The sequence below is a fragment of the Panthera leo genome, chromosome C1 (assembly GCF_018350215.1).
Source record: "Panthera leo isolate Ple1 chromosome C1, P.leo_Ple1_pat1.1, whole genome shotgun sequence".
In the NCBI taxonomy this organism is placed as follows: domain Eukaryota; kingdom Metazoa; phylum Chordata; class Mammalia; order Carnivora; family Felidae; genus Panthera; species Panthera leo.
This window is the reverse complement of record NC_056686.1, coordinates 21449381-21475401: the sequence shown is the minus strand read 5'-3', so window position 1 is coordinate 21475401 and position 26021 is coordinate 21449381. Positions and strand designations below refer to the sequence as shown.

The 26021-nt window shown below is 42.8% G+C and overlaps 3 protein-coding genes and 1 long non-coding RNA gene across 11 annotated transcripts in view; 1 reads left to right on the top strand and 3 right to left on the bottom strand.

The window, feature by feature from the left end:
• YTHDF2 (YTH N6-methyladenosine RNA binding protein 2) overlaps window positions 1-7339 on the bottom strand; it is a 34608-nt gene extending 27269 nt beyond the window's left edge. Inside the window, exons 1-4 of one of the 4 annotated variants that reach the window (XM_042954046.1) lie at window positions 7012-7339; window positions 6480-6504; window positions 5788-5858; window positions 1208-2794 (exon numbers count right to left, since the gene is read on the bottom strand). In XM_042954046.1, coding sequence (XP_042809980.1) covers window positions 1208-2794; window positions 5788-5858; window positions 6480-6504; window positions 7012-7038 — 1710 coding nt within the window. In that variant the 5' untranslated portion in view covers window positions 7039-7339. Of the gene's footprint in view, window positions 1-1207; window positions 2795-4198; window positions 5739-5778; window positions 5859-6321; window positions 6381-6479; window positions 6505-7011 lie in introns of those variants that run through there. The other 3 variants (XM_042954045.1, XM_042954048.1, XM_042954047.1) reach the window with 3 other exon arrangements.
• Window positions 7340-9222: 1883 nt separating this feature from the next.
• LOC122228762 lies at window positions 9223-16603 on the top strand. The gene is made up of 2 exons (XR_006206740.1): window positions 9223-9284; window positions 16398-16603. It is a non-coding gene; the product is annotated as an uncharacterized LOC122228762 (long non-coding RNA).
• On the bottom strand, window positions 9417-9854 carry LOC122228761 (40S ribosomal protein S21-like). The gene is made up of 2 exons (XM_042954055.1): window positions 9709-9854; window positions 9417-9501 (listed from the first exon to the last, which is right to left on the bottom strand). The coding sequence occupies exons 1-2, from the start codon at window positions 9852-9854 to the stop codon at window positions 9417-9419; spliced, it is 231 nt and encodes a 76-aa protein (XP_042809989.1).
• A 4986-nt stretch (window positions 16604-21589) lies between the features above and the next one.
• Window positions 21590-26021, bottom strand: part of GMEB1 (glucocorticoid modulatory element binding protein 1) — a 35691-nt gene continuing 31259 nt past the window's right edge. For all 5 annotated transcript variants that reach the window (XM_042954050.1, XM_042954051.1, XM_042954049.1 and 2 more), the window contains one exon: window positions 21590-23634. In XM_042954050.1, coding sequence (XP_042809984.1) covers window positions 22934-23634 — 701 coding nt within the window. In that variant the 3' untranslated portion in view covers window positions 21590-22933. The remainder of the gene's footprint in view (window positions 23635-26021) is intronic.

The window sequence follows — 26021 nt, the reverse complement described above, 5'->3', positions numbered from 1 at the left end:
TACTTTTAGCATCACTGACAAGCATATCTCCATTTTTTATTCAACTGCACACACTAGAATGGCAACCATCCTACTTCAGTTGAACAACCATGCCCCTGATTCTTAGGTGTTATGGAGAAGGAGAATCTAACCAAAGAGCCATCCTCCCAGTGCTCAAAAGTTTTTACAGAGATATAACAAGTACCTCAGATCCTAGATCAAATATATAAAATCCCTAGGAATTCATCACAAACATAAGAAAAATATATTACATAAGTTTATTAGGTTTTATTTTACATTTAAACCTGACCACTTAGAATTCTCCCAATCATTAATAATCTTGAAAAAGAACCTTCTCTTTACCCACAATAATCTTTTCACCTACTTCCAACATTTAAATATGTCTAAATCCTAGATAACGTATGCTCTGCCCCAACCAGTACTTTATCATTCTCTACCGTCTTAAAGTTTACATTCACTCAAAACACACAGACCAAGCATTACCAACACTTTCCAGTAAATTCCAACATTTTAGTTTGGACCTATTCTCCATGATTCTGCCCAAGACTCACTTGTTACAGAGGAACAAGAGAAGGTTACTCCTCAGGAATACAGGAGAATTTTAAGAGCAGAAGACCAGCTTTTTCTAATCATGTTTTTGAAGTTTTATATAATAAACATTACTTTTCCAATGGGAAAAAGGTTTGGGAAAAAACAATAAAGTAGAACACTAAGGATAGGAATAAGGAAGAAAGTTCTGAAAAATACACTAATACTGCCAATTGTCAAAGGCAAGCAGAAAGTGATGTCAGGGCTGGTGACACACTAACTCTGATTTAACCACTGTACCCAAGTTAGGCCAAAAGTTAATTACAACATAACTTTTACCTTTTCTCTGCCATATTACAGCCTCAATCTTTTCCTACTTTCATTTCCATGGTTCTATCACTTCAATTATGCTCTCTGCATTTCTTTTGGCCTTATTCACCTCTTTTGCATCATTTAAATTCAGTTTCTCTACAGTTTCTGCTTTCCGTTAATTTAAGCCCACATTTCTATACACTAAGTCAAACAGTAACACCAATTATACTTCCACAAAGGCTTGAACTGTTAAGTGATACGCTTGTTACTTACAGAGCTTTTATTAACCCTTCAGTATAATAACTCTCCTGTTCCCTCTTGTACATTTTTCCTTCTCTAAAAGTCTTAATAATGGTAAACCGGTTACCTTTTTAACACTTTCTTCTTCCTCTTGGCGTTTCTCATAGTGTGAGAAGTCATCAAAAATCGAAGTGGTGTGCTTGTAGCTGGCTATGATTTTCAACACCTGCTTAGCCTTTTCCAGAGGCACTTCCTGAGTGTCCCTGGAGTTGGTCACTGGTTTATTCTCGTTGTTCTCTAGGCGAATGTGTCGCAGTTGGCTATTGGGAACGTCCTTCACAAAAATCCACCTGACGTCAAAACGACCCTTCCATTTGTCCTGGGACCACACACCTGCACATGTGTTGTAGTCCACAGCAGATTTCATTTCTGCAACGCCACAGAAGTGTCCACTGCCGTTGACACTGAAAAGTAAGTAAACGGGGCCTTTCCCGTTCATGGAGCGATAAGCGGCATCCAGTCTCTTGTTACCGTGCTCTGTGCTGCACCAGATATTATACTTAATGGAACGGTGGATATCGTCCTCAGAGTAGCTCTTAATGATGAAAACCCGGCCATGTTTCAGATTCCAGTCAAAATCCTTGGGGTTATAGTTATTAATAGACCGCAGCTTCTCCAACACTGGGTGAGGTTCTGAAGGAGTAGATCCAGATCCAGCCTGAGACGGTCCTACTCCATTACCATCCACCCCATTATGACCGAACCCACTGCCACGGTTCCGAGGTGCTACCCAGCGGGTTGGCTGAGTTGCTTGTTGCTGGACTGAGAGCTGGGCAGGCTGAGGTGGAGGTGGGGGCAATGGCTGTGTCTGTTGCCCAACTGATGCCTGAGCCACTGGTGGGCTATTGTTAGCCTGCTGACCTACAGGCTGGGGAGACCCCTGGGTTGGCTGTTGACCTAAATTCTGAACCAAAGCCTGTGAGGGGGCTTTTGCCACAGGACCCTTGTTATCCCAAGTTCCAATATCCATGTTATGCTTTATTGGGGGTGGTGGAAGACTTGACCCTGCAATGCCATTCTTGGTCTTCAACTTAGGCTGCTGTTTCGCAGGCTTGCTAGCAATATCAGCCCAAGACGCTGGTTTTGGAGGAGCAATAGTAGCTGGAGGCAAACTATTGGAAGCCACGATGTTACCAGTAATGGACCCACTACCAACTGCAGAGCCTACAACTTTTGGAACATTGCTTGCAACTTCTGTGCTACCCAACTTCAGCGCTGCCATCCCTTGGTCTATAGTATTCATGCCAGGAGCCTTATTGAGGGTCTCACTGGCAAAAGCTGACTGTCCATCAATCATGGCTCCACCTAAGGAGCTAGGTGCATAAGCATAATTGCTACTATATCCAGAGCTTTGAGTAGACTGTCCCTGAGAACTGTTATTTCCCCAAGCTGAGAAGTCAATCCCACTGGGAAAGAAATTAAAACCATGTTGACCAAGAAATGGAGTGCTACCTAGGGCTCCTGGTTGTCCAAACATTGCATCTGGTAGGAAGTGAGGCTCTCCGTTGCTCAGCTGTCCATAAGAAGTTAGATAGGGCATGGCTGTATCACCCCCAGTAGACCAAGCAGCTTCACCCAATGAATAGGAGAAGCCAATGGAGGGACTGTAGTAACTGGGTAAGTAGGAATCTGACATGGCAGTGTATGCATTATTCTGTGGAAGGAAAAAAACAAAACAAACAGGCAAATCACAACTAAACACAAAAATTAATAAAACAACAATCAAGACATTTCCTCTTCCAATTATTCACACAACTCAAATTCAACTAAAAAAGCAAATGACCACCTCAGGTGGTCTCTTCCCACAAACTTGCTGGAATTTTTACACTGTAAGAGATTTTGGTTTAACAAGTGAAATGTTTAAACACTTCAAGTTAAAGTGACATACAGTGATGTGGACCTTAACTTAAGCACTATCATTCAGTGAAGGGAAAACCCAGCATCTCATCAACAGTATTAACGACAGTATTAATAACAGTTCTACAGAACTGTTGAGATGATGCTTCTACTAAAACCCGTTATCTCTGGATTTCAGGAGTGGGAATTTTGACACATCAGGAGTGTTCCTAAGAGTTTTCTATCAAAACCATACAATAGATAAAACAACACAAAAAGAACTGGAAATTACAAGTTCTATCCCAAAAATCTGTGTTGCCATTCCTCAACCATAATCCAAGGTTCATTACACCTAGTTTACATTGCCAGCCTCTTGGCAAACCATTTGGGAACATCAACAAATGCCACTATTTAATTATAACCTGGAAAGAAAATGTACAATGGATTCCAGAGTTTAAAACTAGAAAAACCTTGCTACCTGTTGTACTTCACCTATAAAATTATTGGCTGTAAGCTCAAATGCACACCTAACTTTTCCATTAAAAACAGAATTCCAAAAACATGGTAAAGTTCGACTCTTTAAAAAAAAAAGAATTATCCTAAAGAATTTCCCAGAAATATAAACTTACATTCAATTAGTCTCCACACTGGAAGACAGATTACACTGTAAAGACATCATTCTTGATCTTACTTTAGTTTATGAACAGTATCTTAACTTTTCTATAAATGCTAGAATTCACAGAATAGTCCTGTGAGAAGCTGGAGATACAAAAAATTGGTCTCTGTAAATATACATACAGCTCAATTCAAAATAGAGTACTTTACCCTAACTTGAAAATAACTCTAGTACAAGAGTACACTTATCTTGATGAGCACGGAGAAATTTATAAAATTGTCGAACCACTGTATTATATACCTGATACTAATAGAACACTGTATGTTAACTACACTAGAATTAAAATAATAGCTCTGGTACATAAGAATCCATTAACTAGTGAATAGAGAATTTTACTCTCAAGAGACTTGGATGACCATAACTATGTTAGGCCTTAAGTTTCTATTCCCAAAGCCAAAAGTACTTCTCCTAGCCAAACGTATCTCTTTAAAATTAAATGTTTCGACTAATGCGGCCTGATAAAATGATGCTTTTCTCTGCCAAAATTTTCCTTAAAAAAAAAAAAAAAAAAAAAAAGGAAAGGAAGCTAAGCCTTTTCACACATACCCTCAAGTTTAAGAGAAGTCTATTTTTCTTGAAGACAGTATTAAAATTTAACAGACTCAAATCCATTATGAGTAAGAAATTCAGTCTATAACCAATGGATTAAGCCTGAAGGATTATTCCAACATTAAGGCGATGAATAATGGTTAAAAAGCAGATGAATTACTCTTGACGATTAACTACAAAGGACAAAGATTCTCAGGTTATCCATCTATTTAACTATGATTTCTATTCCCCTCCTCCCCAAAATTGTTTTAAGACATTTAAGCTTTAGCTTACTTGAGAAATAAAAAGCATGCACTTAATATCACAGGTTATGCCATTATATAGCTGAATGCCTACACCTGAACTGGCAGGTTCCCACATGTCCCTGAGCTCAAAAATCTGAACTACACATTATTTCACAAGAACTACCTAGAATTATGTTTCCAAATGCTCCCACTCTCCCTGTTATAATGATTATGTAAGGAAACTACTTCAATAGCAGGAATCTATTAATAGTTCATTCCTCTACTTCCTTTCCCATTTTTCCTGATTAACTGGTTGATTTTTGAAAACTTTTCCCAATCCCTTGCTTAAGTGGTTTCTACACTCTCAATGCAGAAAATTTTACATAAGAGATCTAAAAGTTTTATGTAAGAATTAGGCCCAAATACGGGCATGCACCAATATCTCAAGTTACTCAAGACTTGCATCTATCGTACAGCATCTGTTAAATGCCCCATAAGCTTTTTCATCTTTTAGGGTATTTTAGATGGGTTGCTGTCAGTTTTCCTTTTGGCTTATTAATCTGTGGATTTATAAACATTACCTACAACCCAAAATATTAATTTAAAAGAACTGACAAATCAAAGCAGTTTCTATATGCACAAGTCTTGTCAATGTATGAACTTACATGGAGCTAGAAGACATAAAAACAGATTACATCTAAAACATCAGAAGACAGATAACATGTCAAAAACCTTAATCATTCTCGATCTTCATTTGTGTGTGCCAAAGTGTTTTATCTTCCTTTAACTCCATTTTAGAAATCCTATAGCTCCCATAAGCGAGAAACCAGCGGTGTACAAAGTTGATCTCTACAGATACATTTCAACTTGAAAAACGAATACCTAAGTCTAAAAGTTAGGATAATCTAAGAACCCACTAACTAGTGACCAGATGAAAGGGAAGAGACCAGTTCTGCAGCACTGAATAAAGTTCAGGTGATTTTACATTAGTTTTTCCCATCACATATGAATCCAGTTTTCCTAAAAGAAAAAGGTTTTGGGGGTAAAAAGTCAGAATATTTAAACTGGAAAGTATTCTTCAGTTTTCCACTGTTACATTTTTGGTAAGGAGAACTACTAACAGTGCTGTCAGTATACCCTGAAGTGTTATCAGTCAGTCTCATCTCAGAATGTTTGCTGGCAACAGAAATAAGAATCTTAACACTGTCTGCAACATTTGTAATAACTCTTCTTACAACACACTGAGTGGTATTAAGAAAGCCAACCCCTGAAAATCAGATTTACTAATAGGGCAGAGAAAGAATATGGTTTACTACACCCTTTGATCAGGCATGTAAATGGTTAACTACTCACGGGCCTTGCCTGTGGACTCAAGTAAGGTTCAAAATCATCATCATTTAATCCATCCTTTTGATGTACAGATCCATTTTGTACTAAAGGGAAAAAAATTCAAGTAAATTACAGGAATGTCTTAGTCGTACCACCTACCTCCCAAATTAGTCAAATATATTCTAACCAGAGAAAAACCTTACTAAACAGAGCAAGTAAGTGTGAATTTCAAACGGATAAAGACGAGAGTGACTGCTGAGCAATAATAATCAATGAAAATGTCTCCCTCCACCCAGAGCAAGTTGATCTAAAAAGGTCATTTTATTGGCTCCTCTAGATTTCAATTCCCTCCCGCTTCCCCTCCCCCACCACATGTGAGTACTTCCAGAGTGTGATCCACGAGGATGAAAAACAAAGGCCTTCTAAGACCTACAGGAAACTAAGGACCTGGGACATTTCAAAACCGAATCCACCCCCACCCTTAATGAATTACTCCTTGTTCACTGAGAAGCTGTTCGCCAGCTGCAAGAACACACCGAAAGGGTCAAATACTTAAGTGTGAGGCACCTGCGGACTAAGCGGCTTCCGAAAGGTCCTCTCCCTGGGGCGCCTCCCGGAGACCCCGCCCCCACTGCTCAGCGTCCCCCCCCCCCAACCCCTACCCCCCACCCCCACCCCCCCACCCCCACCCCCCAGCCCAGGGCTACCGGCAGAGCTGGGCTCACCTTTGTTTCCTTGACCTTTTGGTCTCTGCGGGCGAAGGAAACGTCGCCGAGCAGCAAGTCGTCCGAGGAAGAAATGGAAAAGAAAAGACAAATTAAAGCCGGGCCCGAGAAGGGAATAAAGGAGCAGGCCTGAGGGGAGGCGTCAAGAATGGTGGTGAGGGGGAGGCTGAAAACGGGAGGCGGGGAAAAGCGCAGGCCGGCGGGGCCCGCGGAGAGAAAGCGGGGGACGCGCCAGAAACAACGCGAGCGGACTAGGGCTTCAAGGAAGGGGAAGGAAACAAGGAAGAAAAGAGGCCTGCTGAGAAGAGCGAAGGCGGCGCGGCCGGTGGGCTCCGAGGCCCAGGGAGAAGCGGGAGAAGCGGGGAGTACGGGCCGAGGGCGAGGCGCTGGGTGCGGCCGGCCTGAGAGGCCCGAAACCCGGCCCGCGAGAGGCGCCGCCTCTGCTCGGCCCGACCGGGGGCGGCGGGCCCGGGCCTAGTCGGACTACCTCTCGCCTCACACAATGGCCGAGGCATGCGGGCCGGGCCTGTACCTGCTCCAAGAGGCTGCTGGCCGACATGGCTCTCGGATCCTCACGGGTGGCGACAGCTGTGGACTCTCGTCAGGGCGGCGGCGGCGGCGGATGAGCCCTGGCGACGGGAGCAGGCGGCGCGGCGGCGGCTTTTGTCCCTGACACTCGGGGGCCTCGGCGGACGCAGCGGAGACACAGCGCGCGGCTCGGGCTCCGGCTCCGACTCGGCGACGCTCTAGCCCGAGAACTCAACGCCCGTCTCTATGCCTTTACGCGCGCGCCCGCCCCTCGCAGCCGAAATAAGGGCGCCGAGCGGCGGAGGCGAACGGCGCGCGCGGCGCGACGCTGACTCTCACATTCACTCACCCACGCGGAAGGGGCCCGGCGCGAAGCACCCCGGGAAGGAAGAGGCGGGGGTGCAGCGCCCCCTGGTGATCTGGAGGAGCGGAAGCGGCGAGTGCGGCCTCCCCGCCCCCACCGCCTCAGGATTGGGGCCTGTAGGAAGGTGGGGGCGGCCAGGGTCGTGCCGCGAGGTTTTGACTAACACCTGGATAGAGTAGTTTTTAGCTTGAGAAAACCCACAAAAGCCTGTTTTCTCAAAAAGCGACCCCCGGAGCGCCAGAGACCTCAAAATAAACCAGCCTCCCAGCTGCAAATGGCACCCCACCCCCATGTGGGAGGGAACCCTGAGAGGGGTCACAGCCCCCAGGGAAACTTAATGGGGGCCCTGCCCAGAGAAAGACACGCCGCCACCACTACCACCAGGGACCTGATTATCCTCCTCTGTTGGACTTCAAAAAGAGTGCCCAAAGACTAAAACGTCCACAAAAAATCTGGTCCCCTGCAAAGGATATTTGGCATTGCAGAGATCATCTACAGCTCCTTTTTAGGGAAGTCATTGGCCTGCCAGGATACTCTGTTAAAGAGTGCCTTTATTTTCAGGAAAAGCAGACCTCACTCATCTACACAAAATTTTCCATGTATGTTCAACAAGTCCAGAGAATCTATAAAACTATGGACTTCCAAGAGAGAATGTCCTTACTCTGGGAAAGGAGGGAGATCAATTCTAACTGAATACCTGCTGTAGGTTAGGTATTGTTGATAGGTTCTTTAAAACATTTAAAAGCTAGCAGCAGCTTCAAAATAGTTGTCAGTCTGTTTTACAACTGGAGAAACAGAGAGGTTAAGTAATGTGCCCAAGGTCACAAAGCTATTAAATAATCATGTGTATCTGACACTAAGAGAAACACAATAGTGTACTTCCACCCTCAAAAGAAATCCTGTTTTCAGGAATCATAATCCAGAGGAGATCCAAAATATGGGCAAAGACATTTGTAATCAGCAGCAAACCTAATTCATGTAGGGATATTTGATCCTAGGGCACCCATCTCCTAATAGCTTTTGTTATTGCAAATAGTAGTAAACAGATAAATAATGCACTATTCCGTGTCAACTTGATACCATTCACTCTCTGGAAATAGGAGGCTTTGGTGGACTCAGTAGTAAAATAAATGATAACACAGCACCTTGGATTTTGCATTATAATTTTGCTCAAAGTGCTCAAAGCATTTTTTCTGCACACCATCACATTTATGGTTGGAATGAATAAGGCCAGGCATCAATATGTGATGGACTTCTGACAGAAACCATAAAATGTCAAGTCTCAGAGCATAGATCCCACCAAGGAAATAAGAGAAACCTAGTAATCCTTTTTTTTTTCTTTTTTAAGATATTCAGCCAGTTAACCTCATAGCCCAGACTTTTGTATAAATTGTAAGCAGTTGCCTATACTTGAAAGCAGCACGATATGATCAATAGAGGATTGACCAAAAGTCACGTCCTGGGAAGGGGAGGCTTCACCACCAGATTTGCAATATTAGGTAAATTACTAGAACTTTCAGAGATTCCCTCATTTGATAAAAGGGATAATAACATCTACCTAACAGGTTTGTTGTGAAGGTAAAGTTTAAAACACACACACATACACAGAAGCAAATCTGGTACATTGAAGATTCCTTTCCTATAATCCGATTAAGGGATAGTAGTGAAAATTCCCTCCTTCCAATGACTTTTGTGGTGCCTGAAATTTTTCTTACAGTAGTTCTCCCTTATCTGAGGTTTCACTTTCCACGGGTTCAGTTACCCACGGTCCACTGTGGTCCAGACCAGATGATTCTTTTGACATGTGTCAGAAGATCAATAATAGGCTAATGCTAGGTCACAATGCCTACATCTTTTACCTCACATCATCTCATCATGCAGGCATTTTATCATCTCACATCATCACAAGAAGGGTGAGTATATTGTAATAAGAATGGTGGTGGGGGGGGGGGGAGGGAGGTGCTACTTATTTATGACACATATCCCACGTCCTTCATCCTCTCCAGTCAGAAATTCTTTGAAATGATGCTGTGGATCTTGGCCAGTCAGAGAATGGAGTCATCTGACTCACCCATCCTGCAAATGGCCCCACAGATAGCAAAGGTTTCAAACTGACCATTGAGGGGATGCCTGGGTGGCTCAGTTAAGCATCCAACTCGACCTCAGCTCAGGTCATGATTTCACAGTTCGGGGGATCGAGCCCCACTTCAGGCTCCGTGCTGACAATGCAGAGTCTGCTTGGGATTCTCTCTCCCCCTCACTCTTTTCCCCACCCCTGCTTGCACTCGTGCACACTCTCTCTCTCAAAATAAATAAATAAACTTAAAAAAAATAAACACACCATTGAACTTACCTGTCACCTTGTCAATCTTGGCTGTGTTCATCTGGATGGACCTGTGGTCCTTGGCACTGATGATGTGGTTGCTGGCGGAGCATTTCTGCTGCACATACAGGTCCATGAACTTGCCAGCATTGTTATACATGTCAAGGGCACCCTTGCTGCCACTGCCACAAGCACGAATGCAGAAAGCTACAATAAGATATTTTTTGTTTTTTGTTTTTTAAGTGTTTAGTTACTCGTTTTGAGTGGGGGAGGGGCAGAGAGAGAGGAAAAGAGAATCCCAAGCAGGGTTTGCACTCTCAGGACAGAGCCTGCCACACGGCTTGATCTCGCGAACCATGAGATCATGACCTGAGGCAAAATCCAGACTCAGACACTTAACTGACTGAGCCACCTAGGCACCTCCAGCTACAATAAGATATTCTTAAGAGACCACATCCACATAACTTTTATTACAGTATATTGTTACAATTGTTTTATTATTATCGTTAATCTCTTGTGCCTAATTTGTAAATTAAACTTTATCATAGGTATGTATATATAGAAAGAAAAACAGTATATATAGGGTTCAATACTATCTGCAGTTTCAGACACCCATAGGGAGGTCTTGGAACATATCCCCTGTGGATAAAAGGGGACTTCTGTAGTTCCTTTGGGGTTATTTTCTGTCCTCCAGGATTTCCCAGTTAAAATGCAAATATCCTTGAAAGAAGGGTAAACTCTAAACCTGGATTAGTTCACCAAATTGGCTATAACTGGCCCCTGAACAGAAGAGGGATAATTTAATCACTGGGAAAGGAAGAGGAAGTCTGGAGAGCGGCGTATCATCTTACAGGGACAGACCCTTCATGGTTTGAGAAAAGAATACTGTACTGGAAATGGATTTAGGTTCTAATTCCAGTTCTGCCATTGGGTGGAGGGGCAGGGGGAGAGGGAGAGAGAGAATCTTAAGCAGGCTCCCTGCCCTGCACAGAGCCCAGCGCAGGACTCAATCTAACAATGAGCTGAAATCAAGAGTTGGATGCTTGGGGCACCTGGGTGTTTCAGTCAGTTAAGCCGGTCCAACTCAGTCGGTTAAGTCGGTCCAACTCAGTCGGTTAAGTCGGTCCGACTTCGGCTTAGGTCATGATCTCGAAGTTTATGAGTGTGAGCCCCGTCCGTGTCAGGCTCTGTGCTGACAGCTCAGAGCCTGGAGCCTGCTTCGGATTCTGTGTCTCCTTCTCTCTCTGCCCCTCCCTCACTTGTGCTCTGTCTCTCTCTATCAAAAATAAATAAATGTAAAAAAAAATTTTTTTTTAAAGAGTTGGATGCTTAACTGACTGAGCCACCCAGGCACCCCTCAATCCCTCTTCTAGCAAGTATTTATTGAGGTCCAGACAATGTGCTGGAGAGAGAGTCTTAAGAGTTCACTTACCCCTGGAGCTTATACGTCAGGGGAGATGACAGGGAGCAAATAGTTATTCAGTTACAGTTGTGCAAAGTGCAATGAGAAGGCACAGATGGACCTAGCCTAGTCAAGGAGCTAAGGAATTTTTCCCTGAGCTCATAAGCTTCAGCTAAAACCTGAAGGGTGACCAGAAATTGACCACACAAGGAGGGAAGGGAAGTTGGGAACAGTATGTGCAAAGGCCCTATGTGGGGAAGGAGCTTAACACTGGTGAGGAACTGAAAGAAGGCCAGCATGCCTGGCACATAATGAGAGCGAGGGTGGCACCAGATGAGACTGGAGAAAGGAGAAAAACAGGGACTTTAGTCATTAGCTGCAAATAATGATCAGTGTGAGTTTTGTGTTTTAAGAAGTTCCTTCTGGTTGCAGTGTGGAAAATAAACCTAGGGAGAAGAGAGTAAATTAGGAGTTAGAAGAAGATTGTAGTAAGTCCGGGCAAAAGATAATGGTCTAACATAGTGGCAATGAAGACAGAAATGGACTAAATGAACATTTTAGGAGGTAAAATGAGAGGTCTTGGTGATGGATTAGATTGGGGGAAGGGCACTAAAGGTGAAGGAGTTATCAAAGATGATACCCGATTTTATTTGAGTAGTTGGATGGATGAGGTAGCATTTTTTAAGCCTATTTATTTATTTTGACAGAGAGAGTGTGTGTGTGAGTAGGGGAGGGGCAGAGAGAGAGGGTGAGAATCTCAAGCAGGCTCCATGTGCAGTCAGTGCAGAGCCCAACTCGGGGTTCGATCCTATGAACCATGAGATCATGACCCAAGCTGAAATCAAGAGTCAGATGCTTAACCGACTAAGCCACCCAGGCACCCAGAGGTGGCATTTTTTAATGTGGGGACATTTGTGGGAGTGGAGAAAGATCATAAGTTTATCTTTAGACATAGTTTTCAGGAGAACATAAAACATCAGATAGAGATGTTCTGTAAACAAAGGGCAGAGGACATAGAGAAACATAGCTGGGAATACAAATCTTGGAATCTTTGGTGTAGAGATGTTAGTGGAAGTCAAAGGAATCCATGCAATTTCCTCAGAAGAGAGAGAGAGAATAGCAAATGGCCCAGTACCTTACCAGAGAGACAGAAGGGGAGACGAGGAGAGTAAACCATTCCCTCACTTGGAATCTACTTCCAAGACTATAAAATAAGGAAGTTGGATCAAAATAAATTCTAAGGTCCCTTCTGGTTCCACCACTTTAGATGTCTAGAAGGTAGAAACCTAAGCAATCCTTCCTTATATTTGAAGTGAGGAGTGGGGATAAGACAGAAAAAAAGTGAAAAAGAGGACAGATTGTACATACTCCAGAATTTTGCCATGGGCTGGGGCTGGGTCCTAGAGCTCTAGTTCTCAAAACTTTCTAGCCTTCAGGAGCAGTAGACCTCACTGCCCAAGTCACCCCCTTAGTAAGGCAGGAATAGAGAAATGTTTACACACAACTGACCGTGTAAGAGCTTATTTTTGAAGATTTCTGCTGGTTTTCTATAGTCTACTCAACGTATACAAAGCTTGCCGCTCTCTGGCTCTATTTCTCACTGTGTACTTGTGCCCCAGCCACACTGAACTTTTTCTCAAATACACTTTTTTTTTTTTCCTGGAACCCACAATTCTGCACATGCAGTTTTTTCTGCCTCAAATACCCTTGTCATCTCCCCTACCCAGCTCCTGTCTTTCAAGACCCTCATCAAATGATGCCTTATTTCTTCCCCCAAGGAGAAGGGTGCTCTATTCTTTGTTCACCCATAATATTAGTCATATTTCCTTACTGTAACATTTTAGTGTATTAAAACTGCTTACTTCAAAATTTATTTTTCTTTTGGAAGTCTTGGATTCAGTTGAGACTCTAATGGGAATAATGAATTTTCTCCTTAGGAAAAGGTACATGCACCCAAATTTTTGCCAACAATCTCATTAAGCAGTCCCATCCCCAAGCCACCTATCCCATGGACCCCAGGTTAAGAGAACCAACCCCTAGCTTACATACTGTTTCTTCAATAAACGTATGACTTCTTATAGGACAAGGAGTATTTTTATTATTGATCTTTATATTCCAAAGCTAAGTAAATATTTGTTGAATTAATTTGTTATTTTCAGAATTCTCCCTAGTAATGTCAATCCCCATTTTATCAATGAAAGTCTGGTGGGACCAACACATGTTAAAAAGTGAAATGTGCAGGGGTGCCTGGCTGGCTCAGTCAGAAGAGCATATGACTCTTGATCTCTGGGTTGTGAGTTTGAGCCCCACATTGGGTGTAGAGATTACTAAAAAAAAAAATACTAATAAATAAACTTAAAAAAAAAGTTAAATGTACAGACTTAACTAGCTCAAGTGAATGTTAAAAGAAAGGCACTTTGGAAATCCCAAGGTAAGTGGATGATTGGCTTCGTTATGTGCAGGTGTGGGTTATGACTGGCTGGCTGGAAGCATGGAAAGAGCAATGTGAGAACATGGCTAAAGGAAGAAAAGACCTGCAGCTGGGCCAGGTGGCCTTCGGACACTATTCACAGCTGTGTATATCCAAAGGCAGCTGTTAGAGACATCAAGGGCAGAAAAGAACAAGCACCAAGAAAGAGCCAGCAGTAAAAATGCCTTGAAAATTCAATTCAGAGTCTAGAGGAAATTTTCACCAGTCCTCCAGGAAGAAAAGTAATGGTCATGTGATGAGTTTTTCATAAAGCTAAATGTATTCAATGCAGAGGACTGTTCCTTATTCTGAGATTATTTCTCTTTTTGATGTAAAAATGCCCTTTCTTTTCAAATTATGCCAATAAGAGTTGGCCATTTACCTTCCTTCCTCCCTTCCTTCCTTCCTTTTTCTTTTTCTTTCTTTCTTTCTTTCTTTCTTTCTTTCTTTCTTTCTTTCTTTCTTTCTCTTTCTTTCTTTCTTTTTCCTTCCTTCCTTTCTTTCTTTCTTTTTTGTAATTCTAAATTGAAATATGCTGAGTCAGTATACCTTTTGAAATGTTCGGCAGGGGGGAGGTGGGCACCTGGGTGGCCCAGTCAGTTAAGCGTCCGACTTTAGCTCATGATCTCACAGGTCACGATCTCACATTCTGTGGGTTCGAGCCCCACATCGTGCTCTGTGCTGACAGCTCAGAGCCTGTAGCCTGCTTCAGATTCTGTGTCTCCCTCTCTCTCCCTGCCCCTCCCCTGCTCACGCTCTGTCTCTGTCTCAAAAATAAAAATAACAACATTAAAAAAAATAATAAAAAATAAAATGTGGAGACAAGGAGCACTTGGGTGGCTCAATGGGTTAAGCATCTGACATCAGTTTAGGTCATGATCTCATGGTTCATGAGTCAGCCCTGCATGAGGCTCTCTGCTATCGGTGCGGAACCTGCTTTGGATCCTCTGCCTCCCTCTCTCTGGTCCTCCCTCCCCTCAAAAAACAAATAAAAATGTTTTTTAAAATTAAAAAAGAAGCATGTATTAAAAAATAAAATAAGGGGCACCTGGGTGGTTCATCCAGTTAAGTGTCAGACTTCAGCTCAGGTCATGATCTCACTATTTGCGATTTCGAGCCCTGCAATGGGCTCTGTGCGGACAGCGTGGAGTCTGGAGCCTGCTTCAGATTCTGTGTCTCCCTCTCTTTCTGCCCCTCCCCTGCTCATACTCTGTGTGTGTGTCTCTCTCTCTGAAAAATAAACATTAAAAATTTTTTTTAAATAAAAAATAAAATGTGGACACAGAAAGGATATATCTTTTAAGTTTTTTATTTTATTAAATCCCTAAAATAAGGATTTTTTAAAGGGGCTCCTGGGTGGCTTGGTTGGTTAAACATCTGACTCTTGATATAGGCTCAGGTCATGATCTCAGGGTTTGTGAGTTTAAGCCCCACATCAGGCTCTGTGCTGAGGATGCAGAGCCTGCTTGGGATTCTCATTCTCCTCCCTCTTCCCCTCCCCTGCTCACTCACTCTCTCTCTCTCTCTCTCTCTCTCTCTCAAAATAAATAAATAAACTTAAAAAAAAATCTTTAGGGGCGCCTGGGTGGCTCAGTCGGTTGAGTGTCCGACTTCGGCTCAGGTCATGATCTCGCGGTCTGTGAGTTCGAGCCCCGCATCGGGCTCTGTGCTGACGGCTCAGAGCCTGGAGCCTGCTTCGGATTCTGTGTCTCCCTCTCTCTCTGACCCTCCCCTGCTCATGCTCTGTCTCTCTCTCTCTGTCAAAAATAAATAAAACATTAAAAAAATTAAAAAAAAAATCTTTATTTGGTAAAATGTAATGTCGTGAACTCCAGGTTGGTTCCTCAGACTTTTTTCTCTCTCTCTTTTTAAGTTTATTTATTTTGAGAGTGAGAGAGAGAGAGAGAGAGAGAGAGAATCCAAAGCAGGCTCCGCTCTCAGCAAAGAGCCCAATGCAGAGCTTGATCTCATGACTGTGAGATCATGACCTGAGCAGAAATCAAGAGTCAGTCGCTTAGCCAACTGAGCCACCCAGGCTCCCCATTTTTTCCCCTCTTTTATTGATACATAAGACCTAAAAGTCTGAGTAGCAGTGTACCAGGGAACAGCTACAGTCTCAATCTGATAATCAGAGAGAAAAATGGAGGGCAAATGAGATTTCTGGAGATAATGCCAAGGGGAAATGAAGCCAGGGAGGGCTGGTTCAATTTTAAGTTTGTGCCAAGAAAAAATAATTAAACCAATGACTGTGTCTGAACTATTTGTGACAATGTTTTACAGATAAATCCTTCCTTAGTCCTTGGGCGGGAACTACAGAGAATTTAAACAAGGCAAGAATATGAGTCCAGTTTGCTCAGAAAGGCTAACCGGAGTGTCTCAGTCAAAAGCAGTGTGAACCTAGCACTTCTGTGGCATAAAAGTTCCATTTTGTTCCTGGACCAAGGGAATATTTGCTTTTTGCTCAGTTAGCAAAGGCTTTACAGTGCTATCGATGTTCTATGGAGTAGGGATCCTATGTAACGACTGGCACAAGGGGTTGGGCTCCACAGAGGAGGACCTTAACAAAGAAAGAAAGGAGTTCTAAGCAGGGACCCTGACACGGGCAACATCTCAAACAGGGCCATTAACAAAGTGATAAGTCAGAGGCACCTGGTTGGCTCAGTCAGTAGAGTGTGCAACTACATCTTCAGGTCATGAGTTTGAGCCCCATATTGGGCATAGAGATTACACAGATACATAGAAATATAAGTGTGGTAAGTCAGTACTTCCTGTGACTGACAGATGATCTGGGTTCTAAAATCCTTCATTAAGTGAACTTTCCCTCCCACTAGTACTTCCTCCCTGGAACTCTGGAGAGATGGCACAGGGGACTTGCTGCCTAGCACAGATCACAAAATCTTATCAGCTACCACTGCCCCAGATCTCTGCAATCCTAGCCAAGCTGCAGCCTGATCAAGACTCAGTCCTACAACTGAAAATTTTAACTTCGGTAGTAACTAAACATGTCTTCAAATAAAACACCATTATTATAAAATGATTCATTGAAGGGCTCCTTTTAGGTATTAAGTTCTGTAGGACATTTAAAGACTCTGTTTAATAAATTTCATGAGTTACAATGCTTCCAATGTATCTATTGTTTAGAGTAGAATGTAAATATGTTTCTTCATTGTAAAATGAAGTAAATAATGTTATCCACCACATAGGATTGTTGTGAGGACCAAATGGGTTAACAAATGTAAAGTGCTTAGAACAATGCTTGGTACATAGTTCCCCTTCAATGAGTATTGGCTATTTAGTATTCATGCATCAAATATCTATTCAGCTTCTACCACATGCCAGGCACTGTTCCAGGGACTGTAGAAACAGCAGTGAGTAAGAGACCGGAAAGATCCCCTGCTCTCACGGAGCTTCCATTCTAGTTTGGGGAGGGAAAAAAAAAAAAAAGTATGTCAGATAAGTAAAATGGAGGAAAATAAAATAGGGTAAAGAAAACTAGAAAGCATAGTGCAGGGGAAGTTGCCATTTTTTAATAGGGTGGGTGGTCAAGGAAGTCCTCTCTGATAAGGTAACATGTGACCAGAGACTTGAAGGAAGTGAGGAAATAAGCTTTGCAATTATCTGGGGGAAGAGTGTCCTAAGAGATTACTGAATCAAAAAAACAGGCTACCAAATAAGAAAGTCTAGGTCCATAATAGGAACAGGGTCACATGGTGAAGAAACCATGCCCCACCAGAAACAGGAATCAGTTCCAGTCAAGTGTTGCTGTGAGGAAATATGGACCCAGTGTTGTCAGTTCTTCTGGGTTTTTTTTTTTTTTATTATATTTTTTGTTTTTGTTTTTTAAAGAGGTGTATCTTGAATTTTGAATTTTACATGTGAACTGGCCTAATGTTTGAAAGACTATGTAGGCATAAATGCATATATATGTTCATCAAAACTCATGTACAAGAATGTTCAGAGGCATTATCTATAATACCCCCAAACTGGAAACTACCCAAGCACCCATCATTAGAATGGATCAGCTATGGCACAGTTAGTTTTTACAGAGCAATGAGAAGGAACCAATTACAACTTCACACAACATCAAGGGTGAATCTTACAACATCATGCTGAGTGAGAAAACACCAGTCACAAAACAATTCAAAAACAGGTAAAACTGAGCTGTGGTGTTGAGAGCTAGATGTTGGTTATCCTGGCTGGGTAAGATGCTGGTAACTTTTTTTTTTTTTTCCTTCTTGATTTAGTAGCTGATTTCATGGGTGTGTGTAGTTTAACCTTTTCAAATTGTACAGTCATTTGTGCACTTTCCTATATGCATTTATATTTCACAAAAAGTTAAAACAAAAATGTGGACCAAACAAAGTCTCAGGCTGAATCAGGGCTCTGGGCTTCCAGTCTGCTCTATAATACATAGATTTCTTTAAAGAAAACAGCAGAGAAATTCTTAAAAAACAAACTTATACTTCAAAATGCAAGTAACCCTCTCTGTAGGCTTTCTTTGGAAGCTCCTACAAAGCCCGTTAAGGAATTTGTCTTTCCTCTGGGTCATTACCCAGCTTCATGTTTATCCTTAGATGTGATTCAATACTATTGTTCATTTTTGTTCTCAAAACTAGAAAAATAAATCCATATATACCATATTATAAGCCATAACTATCAGTAAAGAATACAGAATTGGAAACCACAGATGCAAGAGGAGAACCCAGAGGCAATTTCAAAGCAGGTTGTAGTCTACTTTTAGGCTGAGAGGCTCGTAAAACGTAACAGAAATTTCAAGTAGTTGTGAAGAGGCAGTAGGAATCATACTTGGCTGAAATAATCTATCCAGGAAACAGGCATGTCTTAGCCTGGACCATGAGCCATAGATACAGAATCAATTGGGTATAAAAGATAGGTTTTAGGGGCACCTGGCTGGCTGAGTGGGTGGAGCATGTGACTCCTGATGTTGAGGTTGTGGGTTCAAGACCCATGTTGGGTATAGAGATTACTAAGAAATAAAACCTTTTAAAAAAATAAACACAGGTTTTAGAATCTATGTGTTCTGGAGAACTTACCTATAGTCACTGCATAAGAACATCCCCAAGGTTCTTCAATTCAGGTGCCTGATTGAGTCAGGGAAGCTGTTTTAAGTAGAGAAGACCCAGACTATGATTGGTGTATACTGAGGTTTGGCTCTTGGAGGTACCTTGACAAAAACGATGGTCTCAAGTTGAATTACTGACATGGCAGAATTTAGGAACTAACTCACCTTTGGCTCCCAAAAGCAAGGGCCAGGGAAGTAGTAGTATGGGAATGGAAGTTAGAGGAAAATAGAACCTTCTAGAGGAAGTTAAATTGCATACATCAGGACTAAGAAAGTTGTTCCGGGATTGGGAGGGAACCCTAGAAAGGTCTCAATTAGGGCTGCTGAAGAGAAATTCCAGGGGCAAAGAGTCCAAATCTAGCAGAATTGATTGTCTCGGGTAACAACCTTGGTTGTTATTGTAATACATTACAAACTAGGTAAGAATTTCCCCAAGAGGTATCCTAGGGGTGAGGGAATCCGTAATCAACTATACTAGGGAAATTGTCTGAAAATGCAGGCTAGCCTAGCATCCGACTTTCTTCTCAGAGAGGACTATTTCCTCAGGAGTATTGCCCAAAGTGAATCACAACCTCATGCCTATTTTCAGAATTCAGCCTTTTCTTTATCCTTTCCACCTCCTTAATAGTGCTAAAACCTGGACCAGTTATAATTCAGTGAACTGGTAATTCTGTATCTCATGCTTGATTATACTATCTTTATAATCAGATGTTACCAATGCTAGTATTTCCCACCACACAGACTTACCATAGGGCCTTTCATGAAACGGGATAAAATGCCACCACCACAGTGGCAGACCATCTGAACTGAGTATCAATTTCCAAGATAATTGTATTAACATTAGTCTTCCTTCCCTAATGTGGACAGAAGCGTGCAAGAAACTTCACGTGAAGTGGCTTTGAATCTTGATTATTCAAGTATATTGTCCATTTTTTTACTTCAGAATAACTGGGAGTTGTTTTGTTTTGGGGGTGGGAATAGGGAAGGAGCCTAGCAACTGAAAGGAGAAGAATGAGGGAGGGACATAACTAAGGTATGACCGTTGTACAGTTGACTCCAAGGCCTTTGTGGAAACCACATGGCAGGAAGGTTTGGGACATTCACCTTCTACCAGCTAACCTCCAGTCTGGCACTGGATTCCTCTGATGGAAATTCTGAGAAGCTGACGCATGACTCGGCTTTTCCCAGTGGGATGCTCTCAGGAGACAGCCCATGCTGCTGATTCTGCCTAGCTCTGGAGGCAGAGGCAGCAAAAGACTAAGGATTTTTCCCCCTCTTGTATAAATAAGACCAACTACTTGAAATAGAGTACAAAAAAAGAAAAAAAAAAAACACCTAGCCAAAAATGGTCTCTGCTACATTAGTTTAGGTATACGCCTTCTCCAGGAAGTACTCCCATATTTGCTGACCCCTATCCCTAAGCTGGGTCAGGTCCCTGATCCTTTCTTCTCAGCTCCCAGCCAGTAGCTCTGTCGCTGCACTTACCCCAATATGATGATGTTTCAGTATCTCACTAGAAAAGGCTTAACTTTGTTGTGCCTCTCGTAGTCTGCCGAAACCTATGGGCTAATTTGCAGAATAATGTTTTTCAGTGCATGGAATAAAATACATAGGATTATAAAAGAAACCAATTAAATTGAAATACAGTTCTTAACTCCAGACAACCTCTGAAGTATGAAGTCCTTGAGTGCAGGAACTCTGTCTTCATCTCTGTACTGCCAGTGCCTAGCACAAAGCCTGGCACGTAGATGGTACTTATAAATGTTTATTTAATGAATGAACAGAAATATAGATGGCTACTGCCAAGTCAGCCTGAGGAATGATTCATTGCAACTGCTTGTGCACATACCAATGGCTTGCATATTTCTCACGCTGTCTGAGATCATTTAGACCAGGGCTCTGAGGAAACCCCCACACAATAGGTGCCACAGCAGCTAGCAATAATGACAGGCTATTGGAAGACCAGGAAAACAACAAAGCTTGTGTATTTCCACCAGCCGGAATATTCAGATAGTGCAAGTAAACAGGCTCTGTCTTTAGGAGGAAAAGATCTCTTGACTTTGGAAGCATGACGCTCACACTGCTTTAAAACACTACCAACAACAGCTGACAGAAGAAAGAAAGGAACCTGAGCTAGTGTGTGGGTGTTCTCCAGGGCTCCCCCTCTGTCCTGAATCGGACCCTGCATCTCTGGGAAAGAGAAAAGTGTCCCTAAAAACCATGATAGGGGTGACATGTGCCTTCCTAGGGTCAATAGCAGTTTTAGGCTTAAACTGAAATTTTGGTTTTGTTTATGTACCATCAGAAAACCTAAAGAAGCAATAATAAAAGCCACTTCCCTCGCTAAAGGGCCAAAGGTTTGTTCTAAGCTGATTGCTACATCTATTGAACATTTTGAAGAGAAAAGTAAAACCCCAGACAATTTTAAAGCTGAAAGCCACAATTATATGGGGTTAAGAAATCTCACCCTTAAGGCTTTTAAGATTGCCCTCCCAAGTTAGAGGGCTTCTTTAGCTATTAAAGCCATCTGAAAGACGGCAGAATGCAGTCTTCACTTGCTTGACAACGAGGTTTCCAACATCTGTTGGAAGAAACATGGCTTCAAGTGGGTGCCCTCTTAAAAAAAAAAAAAAAAAAGGAAAGTATAAGCCAAAGTTTTGCTTTTAATTAAAAAACAAAAACAAAAAAACCTCCCACTCCTAAGGTGTGTGCTTTCTTTTGACCTCTTTTTCCTTTAAATTGTCTGCAGTTTCCCTATATTTTATCTAGTGCAGTAAACAATGCAATCAAAGAAATAAAAACCAGGGTCCACTCTTGCCCCAAACACTGAAAATGGTCAAAGAGCAGGAATCACAGCACAGAAAATGGCCCAGCTCTAAACATACAAACAAGATAAAAAAAAAATAATAACAACACCCCCCAAAGATATTATTATTGACATTCCTGGTACATTTCCTATAATATAATGTTGCAGACAATGCTTCTTTCCCAGGGAGTCCAGCTCGCTCAGGAGGAGACATCTATTTGTTGCCTCAGGATAGGCTGGGGCTATTGAGTCTTCTCTGCCAAGCCTAAGGTGTTTTTTTTTTTTGTTTTTTTTTGTTTTGTTTTTTTTTTTTTAAGAGCTCAATATCTCACAGAAACATCTGTGGTATAAATGAATCTAAAAGAGGATGAAGGCAGGCAGACACCTGTCACTGTTCTCCAAATCAGCCAAAAAGCTGAAGAGCGTGGGAGCCAGGAGACAGATGCCATTAACAGTTGAGGGATGGAAGGGAGAACAAGAGGAAGCACCAAATGGGTGGCTGCTTTTGGTTCCAAAGCCAAAAAAGGGCCCCACCAAAAAGGGCAGCTGGTCTGGATGAGGAACTACCCTACACCCGGAGTCATGCAATAAAAACTATGGCCTTGGAGCCCCACCTCCATGACAGCCACAGTCCAGGAACCAGAGAAATTTACACCACATCACATAGTTTGCAAATGAATGGATTGATCCTAGTTTAGGGGGGTTAAGTGCTTTGACAAAATTGGGGAAGGAGGGGAAAGTGAGCTTGAAACCCAGATTTCTATTTCTGCAAAGTCACAGGCCCCAGGCCCCTGATGCCACTTGCTCCACGGAGATGTACCCTTCCACTTATTACTGGCCTCTCCTCAAAATGGCACCCATGGTAGTAACCCCTTAGAGATATCAAAAGGCATCAGTTGCACTTCTGGAAGTAAGATAATTTCCTTGCCCCATCTTGACCAAAGCACTTCCCTTTTCAAGCTGCTGCTGGTATGCCACCTTCCCCTCCCAGCACAGTTCAACTCGCTTTTGTTTCAGAGTTTTGCACTAGCCTCTGAGGGCCCTTTCCAGGATACAAAATAAAGTATCCTCTGCATCCATGTGCAGGTGGGTTGCCTTCCAGTGTCAGATCTGCGTTCCAGAGTTTGGCCAATGCATCTTTACAAAAATAAAACCGCACGTGTACACAGACAGACTAGCCTGGAAAGGGCTTTCCGGACAGGGTTTCTGGTTGTCTTGATGCCTCCCCTCAAAGAACTAACTTTCTTTGCATAAAAGGATTTAGACATTGAGTGACCTACTCTCAACTTCCGGAAGGACAGCTTGTTTTTGTCCGTTTTTCAATGAGGGGGAGGGAGGGACCCAACATTTTCAGTTAGAACAATGAGATTTTGTTTTAAAAAAAGGATCCTATGTGGAAATGAGTGGGACAATGATAAAAATAAACAAATAATTAAAATTCCAAACCAAAGCATATCTCCTGGCCCTGAGATCCCCAGTTAATCCTCTAAGACCACAATCTCCACATTGTGGACTTGATGCTGGTGGTCTTCCATCTCAGCCACAACTTTCTCCTCAGTCCTCAGCTCTGTCTCCAAAATAACTGCTTTGCCCTCAGTATCCTCAGCCTCTGGGTCTGGGGCTGGGTCAATCTCAATGATGGTCTGCCCATCTTCCGAGGTGCTTTCAACAGCCTGGATTGCCGAGGTCAAGCCGGACTCCATGGCCACCAGCTCCACGGGGCTCACCATGGTGGTCATGTTGCCCAGGGTACTCCCATCCTGCATGGCAGTGGAGCTTAGCAGTGCTAAGCTAGATGAAGGATGGATGGTCACTGTGTCTGGTGAGCTGCTCTTGGCAGACGAGACCACTGTGGCATAGCGGAAGAGCTGAGGGCCAGAAGGCAGTGTGTGAACAGTCACAGGACTGGAGCCCTGGCTGAGGGTGGCCACTGGAATATTGCCCATGGAAAATGACTGGCCCACTGGGGTGATGGTGATGGGTGAGATGACTGTGAACTGAGGCTGCTGGACCGGAGGAGAAGGGCTCAGGACTGTGGTAGAAGCTGGCCGCTGGAGCCGGGGCCTTTTTGGAGGCTTAGGAGTGCTCACAGGCATCAGTACCACATTTTGAACGGTCTGGGATTTCAGCCTGTGATCCTGAGCTTGCTTCTTCTGCTCTTCCAACTGGCGTTCCAACTCTGTGGAAAAAAAGACAGACTTTGTATGGAGAGAAGTATAGTCTTGGAGAGAGTAAACGGAGTCAGGAAACCTGAGGTCTTGTTCTGGTTTTGCCACTGTGTAGCTTCATTGTTCTCAAAAGAAGAAACCAAACTGGATGATTTAAAAAATCCTTGCAGCCATTGCATTTCATTGCTTGATTATAGGCAGGGCAACGATTCAGAATCTTTCTCGGGCTGTGATCCTACTGTAGCTCAACCCTAGAAGCACCTGTGGCATTTTGTCACCTGTCACCAAAATGCAAAACAAGCCTCCAGTTGATTTTACAGCTTATAGATACCCACCTTGGGTCTACAGGTGAAAATAAGGAATATCTGCACAATCCCTTTGGAACTAACATGGGCCTACAGAGGAGCTACAATGGCTGCTCCCCCCTACCCAAAAAAACAAAACAAAACAAAACAAAACAAAACAAAACAAAACAAAACAATGATTCCTAAACTGTTTTTCAAGACAGGATCATCTTGCTGGTAATCTTAGTCTACCAATGGACTTAGTCTACCATTAGCACCCAGAGAAGTATACAGAAAGTTACAGAAGTCTCTAGGAATTACAGAACTAAAAGAGGTCTTAGAGTTTATTTTTTTAATGTTTATTTGAGAGAGAGAGAGAGAGAGAGAGAGAGAGAGAGAGAGAGAGAGAGAGAGAAAGCAGGTGATGGGGCACAGAGAGAGACAGGGACAGAGGATCAGAAATGGGCTCTGTGCTGACAGCAGTGAGTCCAATACAGGGCTTGAACTCATGAAATCATGACCTGAGCTTAAGTTGGACACTTAATCAACTGAGCCAACCAGGCACCCCTCTAACACATTAATTTTAACAGGGATCCATAGAGGTAAAGTGACTTAAGGTCTCAGAACTTGGGCCAAGGCAAAAGTCTTCTGATGACCAACCACAGAAGTGGTGGGTGTGCTTTCCCACTACAATATGTCTATCACTATCCCTCTCCCAATGTACAATCCAACCTGGTGACCACTGGTGAGTCTGGTTCTATACCAGAACTTCCTCTATTGCTTAGTACCTGAGAAGCATTCAACAAATAATCAGTTACAACTGTAGGGCACTTTGTTCCCTATGGAATACCAAGAGCAAGTTAATTCCTTGCTTGGAATAAAAGGAATAAGTAGGAATCAAGAACATTAAAAAAATTTTAAATACTGCCTTATAAGTTACACAATACTGCATTTTTTCCATTGTCAGTAGTAAGCAAAGAAATGTGAACCTCAAGAAGATAACAACTACATCTATAATTTTTTAAAAAGTTAAATCAGAGAATATTTTAAGTAACAGCATCCAATGTTTGTGTGCTCAAAATGGTGACATAAATTGGTATAATCTTGGAAATTTGGCAACAGGTCACAAAAATGCATAAAAAAATTTTTAATACCATTTAAAAAATTTTTTTTAATGTTTATTTATTTTTGAGAGAGAGAGAGACAGGGCACGAGTGGGGAAGGGGCAGAGAGACAGAGAAATACAGACTCCGAAGCAGGCTCCAGACTCTGAGCTGTCAGCACAGAGCCCGACACGGGGCTCGAACTCACAGACCGTGAGATCATGACCTGAGCCCAAGTTGGACACTTAGCCAACTGACCCACCCAGGTGCCCGATTTCTTTTTTAACTTTTTTTTTAATGTTTATTTATTTTTGAGAGAGAGAGAGAGAGACACAGTTAATACCATTTAACCTGAAGCTTAGTCCTGGGAAGTAGTTTAAAAAAATTTTTTTTTAATTTTTTTAATGTTTATTTTTGAGAGAGAGAGAGAGAGAGAGAGTGTGAGCAGGGGGAGGGGCAAAGAGACAGGGAGACACAGAATATGAAGCAGGCTCCAGGCTCTGAACTGTCAGCACAGAGCCCGACATGGGGCTCGAACCCAAGAACCGTGAGATCATGACCCGAGCCGAAGTCGGAAGCTTAACCAACTGAGCCACCCAGGTGCCCCTAAAAAATTTTTTAATGTTTATTCATTTTTGAGAGGTGGGGAGGGGCAGAGAGAAAGGGAGACACAGAATCCAAGGCAGGTTCCAGGCTCCAGGCTGCCAGCACAGAGCTGGAACCCATGAACCATGAGATCATGACCTGAGTCAAAGTCAGTCGCTTAACCAAGCCACACAGGCGCCCCAATCCTGGGAAGTAGTTTAAAAGAATATAAAAAAGAGGCACCTGGGTGGCTCAGTCCGTTAAGTGTCCAAATCTTGATTTCGGATTAGGTGATGATCTCATGGTTCATGGGTTCAAGCCCCACATCTAGCTCCACACTAAGCCTGTGGAGCCTGCTTGGGATTCTCTCTCTCCACCCCTCCTTCGCTGCCCCTTCCCTACGCATGCGCACGCACATGCTCGTTC

Excerpts from the sequence above, each read along its gene's own strand:
- LOC122228761 (XM_042954055.1), bottom strand. The coding sequence starts at position 9,854 with ATGTATAACAATGCTGGCAAGTTCATGGACCTGTATGTGCAGCAGAAA. Across the intron at positions 9,502-9,708 it reads ACAGGTAAGTTCAATGGTGT|GCATCCCCTCAATGGTCAGT; the intron begins GTTTATTTTTTT and ends TGAGCCACCCAG.